We start from the raw sequence: 16,366 nt of genomic DNA, 5'->3' as shown, positions 1-16,366 counted from the left end.
ACTCTTGATTTCGTTTGAGTGTGAGATCCAGCCTCTGTATATTCAAATTTCTCTGCTCAACACAGGATGAATGGAGTACATTTTATTTGTTGATTGGCTTTCAACTCTTTAATAAGAATGAGTGTGTGCTTTATAAACTATTCAGAAATGAGAGATTACTAGGTAGCTTAGACTCGAGAAGAGAAGTAGAGAATAGTCAAAGATTTATATTAGAAGAAGGGTCCTTTGACCTGCAGGCTCATCTGTAAGAGGGAAAAACAATTTTCTTCTCCAATGAAAAGTCATTTCACTAAGTACTTGTTTTCAGAGTGATATGCACTAGAAATGAATAATTGCTTTTCCAAGACTGTGCAGATGATGCCTTGAATCCGAAAAAAAAAAAACCCACCTTTTCACAAATTTGTGCACTCCATTTAAGAAAAAGAATCTGTACATGCAATGTCGATTTTCACGTATTCTTGGCATACCTAAGAGTTTCTCTTAAAATGATGTCAAAAGCACAATAGAGACTCTCTCTGGCGGGCAGGGACGAGTGCTCATGTGTGGTAATTATTCAGTACGTTCTGCCAAATGTCGCCTCAGCTGCTTTCACTCCTGCAGGTGCTAAGCCCTAGGTTTTCATTTAAATGAGTCGGGAGGTGAGGCGGAGCCTGCCGCGGAAGTCACCCAGCAGCCAGCTGTAAAGTACTGGACACCTGCCACCTCTCCTCAAACAATAACATTCCAAGAATGGAACCAAGGGAGGTGTTGGCGCAGTCGGAACGTCCTGTCCATGGGATCTTCTCGTAAATAAATCAGTGCCCCTGCCAGTCTGATGTGCTTCACTGAAGTTCCAGGGCTTTGAGGTGGAGAGAAACAAACAGAAGACTAGAAAAACCTCAACCAAAACTAGTGATCTGTCTCTTGGGGCACCAAATAAACGAACTGTTCTTGGTCTCCAGGGGCAAGAAATGGCAATCCATCGTGCAATTCCATTGTGTTAAAAAGCTTTTATTTCAATTCTGGATTTCTTCAAGGAAAAAAAAAACAGAAGTATATCAGATTTGCTTATGTTGGGTGGAAAGGAGAAACAGCATCCAGAAGGTCCTGATGACCTATGGATCATCTAACTGCTGCCCAGGAGAGATGACGATCCTGGCTACATGTGCCTGTCCTCTGAACAAAACAAAAAACAAATAGAAGGTTCCAGTGACTAGGAGAATTCATACATTAATGCACATCCAAATGTTTTTAGGGAGCTTAAGAAAGCCCCTCTCTTCCCTAGCTCCGTGGACATTAATGATGAACTAGGCTAACCAAACGGGATATGATATTTAACCTTCCTAGATTCTACGGGGATTGGAACTAAGAAGACCTAAGTGTGACTCTGGAATCTACCATTTGCTAGTCTGATGCCTCTGGACCAGTTGCCCAGGTGTCCAAGTTTCCTTTGAAGATAAGAATGATAACATTCCTAAGATCCGTGGATGGCGTGACCATATGAACGAGACACTGCATGTAAAATGCTCAGTACAGTGGCCTTTATTTGGTAACTTATTCCAAAATATTGGTGATTATTCTCCATGGCTGGTAGGCCTGCTGGAACAGAATTTTTCAACTGGAGAATTGGACCAAATACCTGTTTGTTGTGGAAGATTGTTCTGTGCGGTGTATGTTTAGTAGCATCTCTGGCCTTCTACCCATGAGATGCCAGTGGTATCCCTGTCCAACTGTGACAATCAAAAATGTCTCCAGATGTTTCCAAAAGCCCCTGGGAGCAAACACATCCTATGGTGAGAACCACGATTCTGTATCTTGGAGAAATTATTAAATGCTATAATGGACACACTTTGTTAGGGTTCTTTTTTTCTTTTTAAACCTTACATCCATTCTCTTTTCTATTGTGTGAGTACCCCCTTCCTGCATTGGGAGAACCACCCCATTTTATTTGTACCCTGCGTGCTTTGTATAATAAAGTTCTCAGTATAGTAACTGACACATAGTGAATGTAATGGTCAATACAGGAATTTCTCTCTCTTCTATTTGGGTGGTGGCATGAGAAGATCCTAAAGAACGCCATGGGAAGCCAGAGCAAAGCCATCCTAGAAGCAACAAGACTGAGAGATGAAACCTAGGGTCATGTAGGCTCTGAATCAAGTCAAGCCTGAAGCCATCCCTACCTCCCAGACCTGCGGTTATGTGAGCCAATGAATTTCTTTCCTGTTGTGTCAGTTTGGTTGACACAGCTGCCTACTATGTGCCAGGCATTATGCCAGGCATTCATACATATGCCTTATTTAATCTTCATGGCAACCTTGTGAGGTACCTAATATATTGTATTCATTTTACAGGTGGCCAATGGAGTTCAGAGTCAGGACATTCACTCAAGGCCCATAACCAGTATATGGTAGACTGATAATTTCATTTCATTTCCTCCAGTTTCTAGTCCAGTCTCTTACACATGCCCTGATGTCAGTCTTGGTGGGGTAAAGGGGGACGTCCGAGCAGGAATAACACCCCATTCCAACTCTAACAGAGGCTGAAAGGGAGTAGAACTTTGCCCAAAGTCTTTGGGGAGATCCTTTGGTTTCTGGGGGGCAATACTGCAAAATCTCTGCAGATGTATGTTGGATACGTGAACACTATTTGCCAAGAGACACTTAACTCCTCTTCATTTATCGATACGAGATGGAGAAAATTATATTAGATAATAGGAAACTGTTTTGGTTTGAACACATCCAAAAATAGCCAAGGAAAAAAATTATCTTCACTAATAAAGCAAGGCAGATATGAAATCTTCATGCTTGGGGGATCACAAATGATCTTATTATCCTGAGCAACTTGATGGTAACTATAAAAATTCATCTTTAGTTGAGTTTCAGGCAAAAATAAAATAGTAATATTACCTTGTGTTTAATACTGTCTATATCCTGGAAATTCAAGCCCTGCTCCAAAAGTCATCATCATAAAACATCAAAGACATTATTGAGGAGAAGCCCAGAGCTCTTTTAGGTCATCCACGTGCATTACTGCTGTCATCCACAACAGATCTGCACGGAAGTTGTTACTTGGATAAACGTACAAGGGAAGTTAAACCCTTTGTCCAAGGTCAACAGCTAATAAAGAATAGAGAATAGAAGGAATGGTGTCTCTCTGACTTCTGAGCTGGTCATTGTCCCACCCCACCGTGCTGTTTGAGAAATGAGCCAGATCCTAAGAACACATTCCTGATAGTCTCCCTTCTGATGATTCACTTCAAGTTAGCATCAGCCCCACGAGGCATGACCACTAAATAAGAATACAGTTCGAAAGCAATAAGCATTCTAAGTCCCTACAATATTTGAGGCACAACATGGTGTGGTATGGGTTATAGGTGTTCAAATCATCTAATGGGTTGGACAAAAAACCCTAAAGGCCAGACCATAAGGAGACTAAAACCATAGAATAAAATGCTCTCATTTTCCAAGTTAGCACTTTTATGCCTTTTGGTCGAAGACCATTGGACTATTTCTGAAATTTATCGATAATTTTCATCTACCATTTCTTTTACCTGAGCTACTTCGATATCTCCCCGCATCTGCTTTTGCCATCTCTATTCCCCACCTATAAAATATAAACACCATATCTCTCTCTATCTGTCTCTCCTCTCTCTCTCTCTCTCTCTCTCACACACACACACACACACACACACACACACACACTTGCTTAAAAAAAATCTCTATGGTTTCCTATTACACTTAGGAAAACTATCAGTCTTTAAAATAATGTCCTAGATCCTTAGCAACTCTACTGGATTAATATGAATAAATTAAATTTTTGTAATATATGAGTCATATTAAAACCTGGAAGATTGAGATAATTTCAAAAAAAGTTTAATATTCATCATAAGATACTATAAAAGTTTACTAAGATTTTAGCTTTTAGAAATTCTGACAGAAAGCCACACTCTTCCTATTACTATTCCCATAAATTGAAGGAAAAACTGAAAAGTTTTCACCCTTGAATAAGTGCTACCCCTAATAGGCCCCAAACATCCTGATCAATGCAGAATTCTATTGTTCATTGATATGAAATACAGGTGGGAGATGATATGAGGCAGATAATCAATAGAAAAAGTCTATTTCTATTGTAAAACATTTTTCATACATAGATTTCATTGGTTACAATTAATGCATAAATCATTCCGGAGACCCAAAGAGGGAAATGTACCCACTTTCCCAAACAGATTCTGATTTTTCTACAGAGATTTTCCCACAAGGATAATAAATAAGTAATTCTGATGAAAGAACACTGCTCTGAAGATTACAGTTTTATTTTCTAACGTGAAGACTGTTGCCATCTCTGGGAGATTCATAGACTCATTTATAGCATTTCAATTTCCAGGTATTTAAAAATAAAACAGAATGAGAAAGAGCTATAGGAGAAGGAAGAACTTAAAAACTTTCTAGGATAGGTGTAAGAGATTAAGATTGATCATATTTCTGAAAAGCAAATTCTAAATAATTGGGTTTTGCTTATAGCGGAATGAGCAGATTAAGTTGAATGGTGCATTACTGTCATATTTTCATACAAGTTAGGGTCTTTGTGTTTGGAACTTCTGTTTTTACTCTTATATCGAGTACTGTATTCCTATTGGAAAGAACCAGACACTTTTACAAACAAAAAAAAATTTTTTTAAACCACAAGCTGATTGCTTTCAACTTTAATGTACATTTTACAGAAGGACTTGTACTTCTTAAAATTTAGTCCTTTAAAATTCCAAAATATAAAAATTTATCTGCAATGTTTCAAAAAAAGAGCATAAATTCTGAGGGGCCAAGAGTGGGTGAGGGGGGAGAAAAATGAGATCCTGATTAGACTAATCTCTTTACAGTTAATGATCAACCCAAATATTATTGGCACCATCTACTCTTTCCAAAATTGACTTCTAAGAGGAAAAAGCGAAAGCCCTGGAAGTGCTGATTGGCTATTGATTGCAATAAGCCAGTTCTAGAATCAACCTCCCAGTGTTAGTGCTGTTCATTACACGGCAGATGGAACTCAATCAATGGCGCCTTCAGAAATAAATGGTCCCTCGTAGTCATAATCCACCATAGTTAGCCAATGAGGAAACATAAACAGATTAACAATATGGATGTTTTCCAGAACCCAGGAAATTGGCCTGTGTTCAGCAAGACCCAGTACCTTTTTGGCGTTTTTACTAAAATCTACGTCAGTGTGAGATATGGAATCAAACCGTGCAAAGAAAGTTCATATCACACTGGCAAAACATTAGAATTCTCCATGGGAAATAACATCATATTGAATATACGCCTACTTTATAATATGCCTCGCATTAGACGGCTGGAGCTCTACACATTTGTAGATGCGTGCTTCAGGGTGGATCTCTTATGCAAACCTGGAAAAAGAAAGCAATAAGTAGAACGATCATGAAACTCACCTCCCTGCCTCAAAAGTGAACCAAGCAGCATCTCGCCCGTATCGCCGCAGGGCACTTAGCGGCCAAGAGATGAGTTTGACTCTGGGATTCTGGATGTCCCAAAGACAGATGTGCTCATATGTAATCTGCAAGGCACATTCGCCATGTACATCTAAGTTAGGGGATGGCATCAAATACACATTGAATCTCTCTGGGAGAAAAACAAAAGGTTAGTCTAAAATCCCGGGAATGAAACATCAAAGACACTGTAGGAACAAAGAGGCATTTCAAAATAATTCTAGCTCACATTCTAGCGCAGGTTGAATATTCAGGAAGATAAACCTTTCTCATAAATTCACAGTGCCAGAAAATGATTTCTTAAATTAAGGCCATATTAAATAACAGGATAATGACACAGTCTGGCTGTCAACATATGCTAAACACTATTTACATGAGCAAAGACCATTTTTAGAATTTTTAAATTTGCATAATAAAAATGTGTATGCCAACGAAAGGCTAGAGCAATGAAACCATTAAAAACATTTTTCCCCCTGACAAGTACGCATTAATTCCACCCACACTTTTGTGTTCACAAGAGATGCAGGTGCAAATAACCGTCACATGATTTAATGATGTTAAAGTTATATTGATCAACTTATAATTTTTATAACCAAGTGAATAAAACTATATTCCAAATTATTTAAATAAAACTCCATGCTAAAACCATGCACTTAACTGACCCAACAGTTTGTGAAAAATCCAATAGATATATTTGAACCAGTTTTCGCAAGAACTCTACAAATATCCATTTGCTTATTTGGATGACTGCTAAAATTTAACCAAGATTACTCTAAATAAATGACTTGGCTTATGACTACAACCACATTTTCATCCACAGACTCAGTCATGGCATTTCTGTTCCACTTTTAGGAGATTCATTAATTTAGGAAATTATAGAGTCAAAAATCTTTAAGTGAAATATGAACACAAACATTACTACAGCAAACACATTTTCACCCATCTATCTTTATGGTAGATTGCCTAAATCTGACAAATCAGTGTGGCGCGAATCATTATCAGCGGTGTTCTAAATTCATCGTTTTATAATAAGGGAGTCATTAGAATTCTTACAGATTTTAGTTGAGTTTAGTAAATAGGAGTGTCATGACTGCTTTCAGGGATCTATTTTTCAAATTTTCTATCATTATTTCCAACTCCCAATCACCAATTATTTGCTGCTTTCTAGCAACTATTATTTTAAAAGTATAATGGAGTAAACTTTCTCCCTGGGGAGTTCTGGAACAAGTCGGAAAGATTGTCATCCTTAAGTAAAAAGTTAAGAGAGCCCATTACCAATTTATTCACTTAGAAGTTCTAATACTGTACAAGAATAACAAGTCGAAGAGAGACTGCTTTAGTTACAATTACTTGAAGTCATGCAAATTAATATTGTAAAGTGCCTTCCAAGAGACGGTTGAGTTTCTCAATAATCCCTACGAGTTCTGTAACAGGGGCATTCTTACTCCTATTTGACAGAAGAGGAAACTGAGGCATGGGAAGTACAGTAACAGGAATTCTTAGGCTCATTCTTGACTCTGTAGCACCATCAGGATACAGCTTCACAAATACAAATTTGTGAAAAAGAAGTGCTGAGCTGAGAACTCGAGATTAAAGAACAAAAAAATCAAACCCTGTCCTATTTTGCTCTTTATGTCTGGCTTCACATGCACGTGTCTGTGAGGCCGCCTCTCAGGTCCACACAGGTGCTTCTGCTCAGCCGGAGCAGCCTGACTTAGTGACCCACACAAGGAAGAGCCTGGGGCTTGGTTTATGACCCTGGAAGATGGTGTGGCTTCTCCACAGCCCAGCTTCCCGGTCTACAGAGAGCTTTTCTGAATTTGCCAGTTCTTGTAAGTCTCGGTCAATAACGCTTGCGTGGAGATGGATTACGGCAGATGCGGCAAATTCAACACAGTCCCAGACTGCACATGTGTCATGAAGACAGAGTTCTAGTTGAAAGCCAGGGCATTTTTCACTAACAATGGGAGTGTGTGCCCACGGAAAGGGTCAGTACGGGTCCACCTCTGCCATGTTCACAAGCAAGCCAGGCACCCCAAGGCCTTTTCGGCCGTGTTCCATCCTCATAGATCACGTTGACAGGCTACAACACAGCAAGATTCTGGAATCCACTCCGCCCTGTCCCAAGGCTCGGTTATCTGGAAACAAAGAAGTAATCCTCACCTCCAGGCTCGGACTGTAAACCAACACTGAGTTTTACTGAACTGTTCATGGGTATTCTGGTCATAATGACCTAAAATGATTTATTCCCTGGTAGAGTGTGGAGCTTAAGGAGTTGGCTCAAGCATTTCAGTTAAAAAAAAAAAATCAAAGAATTAGGTGGGTTTAAAGCTGATAAAACATTCATGATGTCTGGATTCCATGAAAAACACTGGAAAACTTTCAATGAAATACTTTCAGTGAAAAACACAAGACCAAAAAGAAAAAACAAAACAAAGCACTGTGCCTTAAAATGAGTATATTATAAATACAGGCCCAGGCATGTGGTCTGGAATCAAACACCAGATATTGGAATGGGAGCAATAGCCTCAGTTTCCTCATCTGTAAAACAAGGGGACAGAACAGTGCCTCCGTCACGGAGCTGCTGGGAAAATTAAATGACCTAATGCACCCGCCACAGAAACTGGCGCATAGCAGGTCCACCCAGATTTCTAGCTGGTGTTATTATTAATGCAGATACATTCATATTTATGCATCGAATGCATATAAAGAAAAGAAATACACTGAAATATGAACACAGGATTTGGGTGAAATTAAAGGTTATTTTTTTTATAACTTCAAAAATCTGACATAATGAAGATGTCTTACAGTGTACTGGATGGGGATAAAAACAGTGTCAAAGGGAGCAAAGGAGAGAATTTTCTTTACATACCACTCTGTTCTCTCTCAACCCCAGTAGCCAGTAAGTCAGGCTCTCCGAGGCTGATGTCATTGATCCGCGTGCCCACACACTCCATCTGGAGTACTTTACACCACTCATCGGCCTCAAGATCTGTGTGTGGAAATGTCCGGAAACGTTAACGGACATGCACAGCACCCAATTAAGAGTTACCAGCAAAAGCCCTCCCTGTCTTGGACGAACCTGATTCACAAGCGAAGGTCTTGGAGGTGTCATCATTGAAATAAATCCCTATGGCGTGCTTCTTGGTGCCCTTGGGCAACCGGGCTACATTCTTCACGTTGTTGAGCTCCGTCACCTGAAAAAGGAACAATTCCAAGTCTGATCACAGATCCCTGCATGAACGCGCTGGTCATCACCACCACACTCAGGGAGGCACATTCAGAGGAAGGCACACCACAGATGAACACCCCTTGACACAAAAGTGCGTTTTTCCACTCTGTGAATTATTTCAGTGTTATCCTTAACATGCTGTAAGAAAATAGCAAAGTACCTTCCTTTTCCAATTTTCTGAACAATATGAAGTGGCAGGAACTCAAAACCTCCCAGAAGTAGAAAGCTCACTGTGGTGTTCTTGCCTCCTCAAGGATTCCACCTGACGAATAGCCCTCAGGTCTAACTCCCCATCACCAGGAAAGACTTTCAACAGCTCTAATCTCTCAAGGTACTTCCAGTAAAGGCATCTTACATGTATCGAGCCCAAGGGAGGGAGGGAATGGTGACTCAATTCATAACCCAGTCACCTCAGTCTTTGATAATCCGAAATGGAAAGTCAAAAGTCCCCCAATGCCCCTCTCTTTGGGGTTTAAGTCATATAGTCCAAGAAAGACAGTGGGTTGGTACCACGCTTCCCTACTCTCTCTGGCGTACTCCTAGCTTCTCAATGCTTATACGGCCTCTGTTTTAGAATCTGCATGGTATGACCTTTTTTCCATCAGTAGGGAAAGCTTTTCTCCATCAGACATTCTCTCTTTCCTTCCTCCCTCCCCCAGTCTCTTGGTCCCTTTTATAAACTTTCATAAAGTTAACAACTTATAAACCATTGCCCCCCTCCCCCACGCTAAGCATATTGCCTTATTGTGTTTCCAAAATGGCTGCCCCTCCTTCCGTTACATCCAGAAGATCTGCTGCCTTGGGGCTGTGATGACTGGCTCCTGCCGGAGAGAAGGCTTAGTTGGCTTCGGGGTATCTACAAGATAAATAACTCACTCTGACAAGTTTAACTTCCCCTTGGTAGATCTCTTCTGTGTTATACAGAAGAATGTATCTCCCCCTCAATCTGCCTTCAGTACCACCTCTTATCTATTATTCTAAAATCAAGGAGTGTCTGGCTCAAGAAGAAGGAGAGGCAAAAGGTAAATATCCTCCATGCATATACTTACTTCATTCCCCTACTTCTTAACCCTCATTGGTCTCTTTTTGTATAAATGCAAATTTCTTAGCATAACATATAATAGTTGTCACAGACCCAATGTCTGTGGCCTCCCAAATGTATATGTTGAAATCCTACCCCTCAAGGTGATGATATGAAGAACCTTTGGAGGTCGGTAGGTCTTGAGGGTAGAGACCTACTGAGCAGGACTAGTGTCCTTATCAAAGAGACCCCAGAGAGCGTCCTCATCCCCTTACCCATGAAAAGACACGGCAAGAAGATGCTCTCTATGAACCAGATAGCAAGTTCTCACAGACCCCGAATCTGCCACTGCCTTGACCCTGGACTTCCCAGACTCTAGAACTGTGAGAATTAAATTTCTGTGCTTTATAAGCTACCCAGTAGGTGGTATTTTTTTTTTTTTATGGTAGCCCAAATGGACTAACCAGTGTTCCTGCAAAGCTGGCCAAAGCACTACCTACCTTAGTAGGGAGATTTAGTAACACTACCGACTTTATTCTCCAGCTACTCCAAATCCCTCGGAGTTTACCAGATGCTACTGTTTGCTTTTTGTTTTTTAAAAAATTATTTATCGGGGCGCCTAGGTGTCTCAGTTGTTTGAGTGTCCGACTTTGGCTCAGGCCATGATCTCACTGTTCGTGGGTTCGAGCCCCCCATCGGGCTCTGTGCTGACAGCTCGGAGCCTGGAACCTGCTTCAGATTCTGTGTCTCCCACTCTCTCTGCCTGTCCCCTTCTCATTCGCTGTCTCTGTCTCTCAAAATAAAAATAAAGACATAAAATTTTTTAAATTAATTATTTATTTATTTATTTAGAGAGAGAGAGGCAAGGAGAGGCAGAGAGAGAGAGAGAGAGAGAGAGAGAGAGAGAGAGAGAGGGAGGCCCAAACAGGCTCCCCACAGAGCCTGACGCGGGGCTCCAACTCACTAACCATGAGAGCATGACCCGAGCTGAAACAGTCAGTCGCTTACCTGACTGAGCCACCCAGGTGCCCCTGTTTATTTTTTGTTTATGTATTTTTGTGCTGGGGCCCTGATACAAGCACTATCATCCTGCCACACCTACTTGTTGGTCTCCCCACCTCCATGGTAACCCCATTAATTCACTGTTAACACAGCAACTGGACCATCATTCCAAACACAAGCCTGACTCCAGCATTTTTGTGCATGAAACAGAACACTTCAGTGACTTCCCACTGCACTTGGGACAAGCAACCAAGTCCTTGGAGTGACCTTCAAGGCCCTCTGTGGTCTTCCCTGAAGCTAGCTTCCGGCCTCCTCTCTTAAGTCCAGCCATACTGGCTTTTGTTCAGGCCCCAGAAAGCACCATGATTCTCCTGGCACAGAACCTTCCCCACTCTCTCCTTATTTCACTGGCACCCACCTTACGGGTCTTAGTTTAAATCTTGGTCACCTGCAGAACCTGACTGGATGCCCCTTCTCCCTCCATCTAACCACAGCCTCCAGGACCCTTCATTCAAGGACATCTTTGCCCTCAGAGACCTCTTACGGCCATAGGGGCTATGGTTTGGTGCCCATCTTGCCTCTAGAGTGAAAGTTTCATAGATTTTTACTCACCACTGTGTCCCCTGAAACTAATACAGAGCCTGTCACATAGTGATGACTCAAAGATTATATGTGGATTTGATGAACAAAAGACCAAACACACCCACAGATTGACTTGCATGGTGCTTCTCCAAGGGGAATGCCTCTTTCTCCGGGGAAATTTCATTTTTTCTGCAAGGCCCACTTCCTCTTGGAAACTTGCCCTGGCCTCCATGTGAATGAATGTTGTCTTCTCTCTGTTCCCGTGTATGCTGTATGGAGCGTCATTCTATTCCCTGTTGTTGTAATTAATCCATCTATCTCTCCAGCACCTAGCTAGATGTGACTCACCTACCAATGACTTATCGACAGACTGAATCAATGACAAACAATCATCTGAGAGTCAACATTTTTTGAGCCTGCACCACATGCCACACACTTGGCTTAGACTATTCTTACATAATATGTCTCATTTGATCTTCATGAACAGCCTAGGAGATAGATATTATTATCAGTATCTTCCAGCCGAAGAGGCCGTGGATGAGAAAGGTCAATGTCATGTGCTCAAGTTCACAGCAAAAAATGGCAGACCTGAGTTTTCAGTGGGCAAACTGACCCCAAAGCCTGTGCTCCTCACCCCTCTGAAATACTAAGGACTAATTCCAAATGCTTTCAGCACAGAGACTATTTAGCCCAGAAAGTCATCTCATACATGAGGACTTCTCTCTTTTCACTGGTGTGTATGGTGGGGAGGGCAGGAAGGGGTGAGGAAGTAGGGCTTAAGAACCCAGGCTTTCCGATGATCCTCTACTGAAACATATAAACCTAGTCCACCCTAACCTGAGGCGCAGCAATGACTTTGAAATATGTCATTTGGTGACACATCCATTAAAGGTAAAGAGGAAGGAATGTCACCTGCAGGGGTCAGGAAATGTACGGAGAATTGCGTGAGTCAGAACACAATTACCCATTTGGGAAATTGGTTTAGGTACTAAGCCACGTAGCACCTCCTGCTCGGGGATGGTGGCTGAGTGCTCACAGAGCAGGCAGGGTCATGTTTTATGTGTCAAAGGACTATCGGGTTCCAACACAACAGTCTCTGCCCCCAATTCAGACCCACCTCTCAGTGAGCACGTGCCTGCACACATATCCCACCACCCCCCACATACACAATTCTTTCAAAAGACTCTCAACTCACACAAATCCATAACAGAACCCTCCTCAAAATATCCATGACCATGAAAATCATGAGGACATTTGCAGATATATTTGTAAGTCACTTTAAAACTTGCATAAGACATACTTATTTCCACCATTACTATACTTTGTAAATGAGAAAATCAAAGCAGACTGGATTTTTTAATATTCCTTTTACAAAAAAATAATTTGCCCCTAAAGAATCTTTGGAAGTAAGCATAGATCTTGATAAGGTCTCAGGATTTAGTGTGACAGGAATGTTATCTTACTTTTTAAATATTTTATTTTTTAAATGTTCATTTGTTCTTGAGAGAGAGAGAGAGAGAAAGCGAGCACAAGTAGGGAAAGGGAGGGGGGGAGGACTCAGAATCTGATGCAGCTTCCAGGCTCTGAGCTGTCAGCACAGGGCTTGACATGGGGCTTGAACTCACAAACTTTGAGATCATGACCTGAGCCAAAGTCAAGTGCTTAATCAACTGAACCACCAGATGCCTGATATGAATAGTGTTTTAAATAAAGGCTAATAAAGATAATTGGCCATCAAAAGTGACTGCATCATCAAAAGTGCCTGGATGGCTCAGTCAGTTAGGCATCCAACCCTTGATTTAGGCTCAGGTCATGATCTCACAGTTCATGGGATCGAGTCTCACATGGAGCTCTGCACTGACAGTGTGGAGCCTGCTTGGGATTCTCTCTCTCCTTCTCTCTCTGCGCCTCCCTGCTTATGCTATAAACAAACAAACAAACAAACAAATAAATAAATAAGTGACTGCATCGGATCCTCAATACGACCTCAAAGAGAATGAGCATCAAGACCATGTGCATGCAGGGGCACCTGGGTGGCTCAGTCGGTTAAGTGTCTGACTTCAGCTCAGGTCATGATCTCATGGTTCTTGGGTTCGAGCCCCGTGTTGAGCTCTATGCTGACAGCTAGCTCAGAGCCTGGAGCCTGCTTCAGATTCTGGGTCTCCCTCTCTCTCTGACCCTCCCCTGCTCACGCTGTCTCTCTCTCTCTCAAAAATAAATAAAACATTAAAAACAAGATTTTAAAAAAAGACCATGTGCATGCAATACTTTCAGTCTGAATATCTTGACTTTACCTTATGTCTCAGACCAATCAGAAGTTATTTCCTACCAAGTTCAAAACTCATTAAGAAAACTCCCTCTTGAGCTTCTGTGGTCAGAGATTTTCTTTATCCCTCACAGTGCAAGAGAAAAGACATATCCTAAGGTTTACATGAATTATGCCATCTCTTTATACAGATTCACAAATAAAATATAAAAACTTCTTCAAGATGTAACAGCATCAGGGAGGGAGCCACTGAAATACAATTATAGTAGAGCCCGCATTCCCTCTTCAAGAATCTTCCTTGAATCCATTCATTCATCAAACATCTTAACTCATTGGTTATTCATATGTAAAGAGAGAAAAATAAAGAACCAATTTGCTAGGCAGGGAAAGGAAACATGCTATGAGGCCAAAGCTGTGAGAAAGGATTCAGTGTGGGCTCAGGAGAATGTTGCTATTTTACCTAAGGGGGCAAGGATGCCCTTTCAGAAAAGGGAGCAGCTGAACAGAAGTTCATAAGATGTGAAAAAGTAAATCCTATGAATCACTGGGCCTGGCCATTCCAGGCACAGGAATGGTAAGTGCAAAGGCTCTGGGGTAGGAATTAACTTATTTGGCAAGGACTAAGTTTGCTTACAGGTTTTAACATTTGACCTCCTGCTCTTGATATCTACACTCCAGAATAACCCTTCTCTGCAGTACCCCCCAACCCCCAGACATCCCCCCCACCTTCCGCATAAGCCTGTGCTGCTCGTGCAAACCAGTGAACCTAAGGAGATAAATATCTCTATGCTTTTTCATTTCCCCCCTCCTTTAAACTGGCCAAAATGTGTCTCCCTGAGCACATGGAGCATCTTTATGATGATCATTCCTAATTCTTTCTCAGGTAATCCATATACTTCCATTTCTTTAGGGTCACTTCCTAAAGATTTATTTTGCTACTTTGATTGAGCCATGTTTCCTCTTTCTTCGTGTCCCTCGTAGGCTTGTGTTGGGATCCACACATTGGAAAACACAGGCGCCTCTCTCAGACTTTACGGACTGGTTTTGTACAGGGGAAGAACCAAACAGAAGTCTTGAGCCAAAGAATACAATAATTGAGTTGAAAATTCAATGCTGGGTTCAGAGAAAATATGATCAAGCAGAAGAAAGAACCAGGAAACCTGAAGACAAGTCCTTTGAAATTATCCAGTCAGAGGAAAACAGGGCATGGACAAGGGAACTGGGTGTTTGGGATCAGAATATGATCTCAGTGCTCCGTTACCTGGATTCGCTCCCTGCATGTCTTAACAAAGCAAAGGCTTCATTCATTATTGGGATTTATAAATTACTTTGAGAGCCACACTCACTGTTAGACCGTCGCAAGGTAAATCCATATAGCACGCTTTACTTCAACTGAGGAACTACAATTTAAAATATAAAATGTTAAAACATTGTATTTGAAACACAAATAGTTTTATTATATCACTATGGCATACATAGTTCCCACTTCTATAAAAGATAACGTTTATACATGCATGCTTGCACATGCATGTATAAATTGTTGTCTGTATATGCAGCGAGGAGAATTAAGGGTCTGGGTAGGCTTATATTTATCTTTTTATATTATTGCTTTCGTTTTTTACTATATGACATAATCTTACATGTGAAAACCTTAAAGATCTCTCACACATGTATGCGAGCGCACATACACACACACCTGTTAGACTAATAAATGAATTCAGTAAAGTTGCAGGATATAAAATAAACACACAAAAATCAACTGTGTTCCCACATACTGACAGTGAATAGCCCTATTTAAAATAACATTAAAAAGAATAAGATACTTAGAAATAAATTTAACCAAGGAGGAAAAAGATTTAGGCACTGAAAACTATAAAACATTGCTAAAAATAATTAAATAAGGTACAAATACGTGGGAAGTTATCCCCTGTTCATGCACTGGAAGGCTTTATATTGTTAATATGTCCATACTACTTAAAGTTACCCATGGATTCAATGCAATCTTTTTCAAAATCCCACTGTACTATTTGCAAATATAAAAAGTCTACCCTAAAAGTCATATGGAACCACAAAGGACCCTGAATATATAGTCAAAATGATCCCAAGACAGAATGAAACAGTAGGCTACACACTCTCTAGCTTCTAAACATATTATAAAACAACAGTCATCAAAACAGGATGGGACTGGTCAAAAGACAGACAGACGGACATAGAGCAATGGGATGAAATCGAGAGCTCAGAAATAAACGGTTGCATACATGGCCAGACTACATACACCATGGGGAAGGGAGAGATTCTTCAACAAATGCTGTTGGGAAATTGGAAATCCACATGCAAAAGTATGCATGCAGTTGGACCCACATCTTGCACAAATATCAACTCAAAATTGATTAAAGACTTAAATGTATATCTATGAGTCTAAGAAAATATGGCAGAAAAAAAAATCCAAACATTGATTTTGGCAATGATTTATTGGATATGGCACCCAAAGCACAAGCAGTAACACTGAAAAACAGACAAAAAATCAAATCATCAAATAAACAAAAAGCCTTCTGCAAAGAAAAGAAAACAACAGAGCTTTTCAAAAAGGCCACCTAAAGACTGGGTATTTTCACCATATATCTGATATGGGCTTAATATTCAAAATCTGTTAAGAAAACCCTACAACTCAATAACAAAAAAGCAATCCAATTAAAACATTAGCAAATGACTTGAATAGACATTTTTCCATAGACCTAGAAATTGCCAACAGGTGTATGAAAAATTGCTAAACATCACTAATCTTCG

General features: G+C 40.7%; 1 protein-coding gene across 1 annotated transcript in view; it reads right to left on the bottom strand.

Annotated features, from left to right (window-relative positions):
- Nucleotides 1-16,366, bottom strand: part of DOK5 (docking protein 5) — a 161,269-nt gene that overhangs the window by 48,618 nt on the left and 96,285 nt on the right. Inside the window, exons 3-5 of the mRNA XM_029917093.1 lie at nt 8,559-8,673; nt 8,349-8,468; nt 5,420-5,609 (exon numbers count right to left, since the gene is read on the bottom strand). Coding sequence (XP_029772953.1) covers nt 5,420-5,609; nt 8,349-8,468; nt 8,559-8,673 — 425 coding nt within the window. The remainder of the gene's footprint in view (nt 1-5,419; nt 5,610-8,348; nt 8,469-8,558; nt 8,674-16,366) is intronic.

This window comes from Suricata suricatta, chromosome 12 (genome assembly GCF_006229205.1).
Source record: "Suricata suricatta isolate VVHF042 chromosome 12, meerkat_22Aug2017_6uvM2_HiC, whole genome shotgun sequence".
In the NCBI taxonomy this organism is placed as follows: Eukaryota; Metazoa; Chordata; class Mammalia; order Carnivora; family Herpestidae; genus Suricata; species Suricata suricatta.
This window is presented reverse-complemented; position numbering and strand designations above follow the sequence as displayed.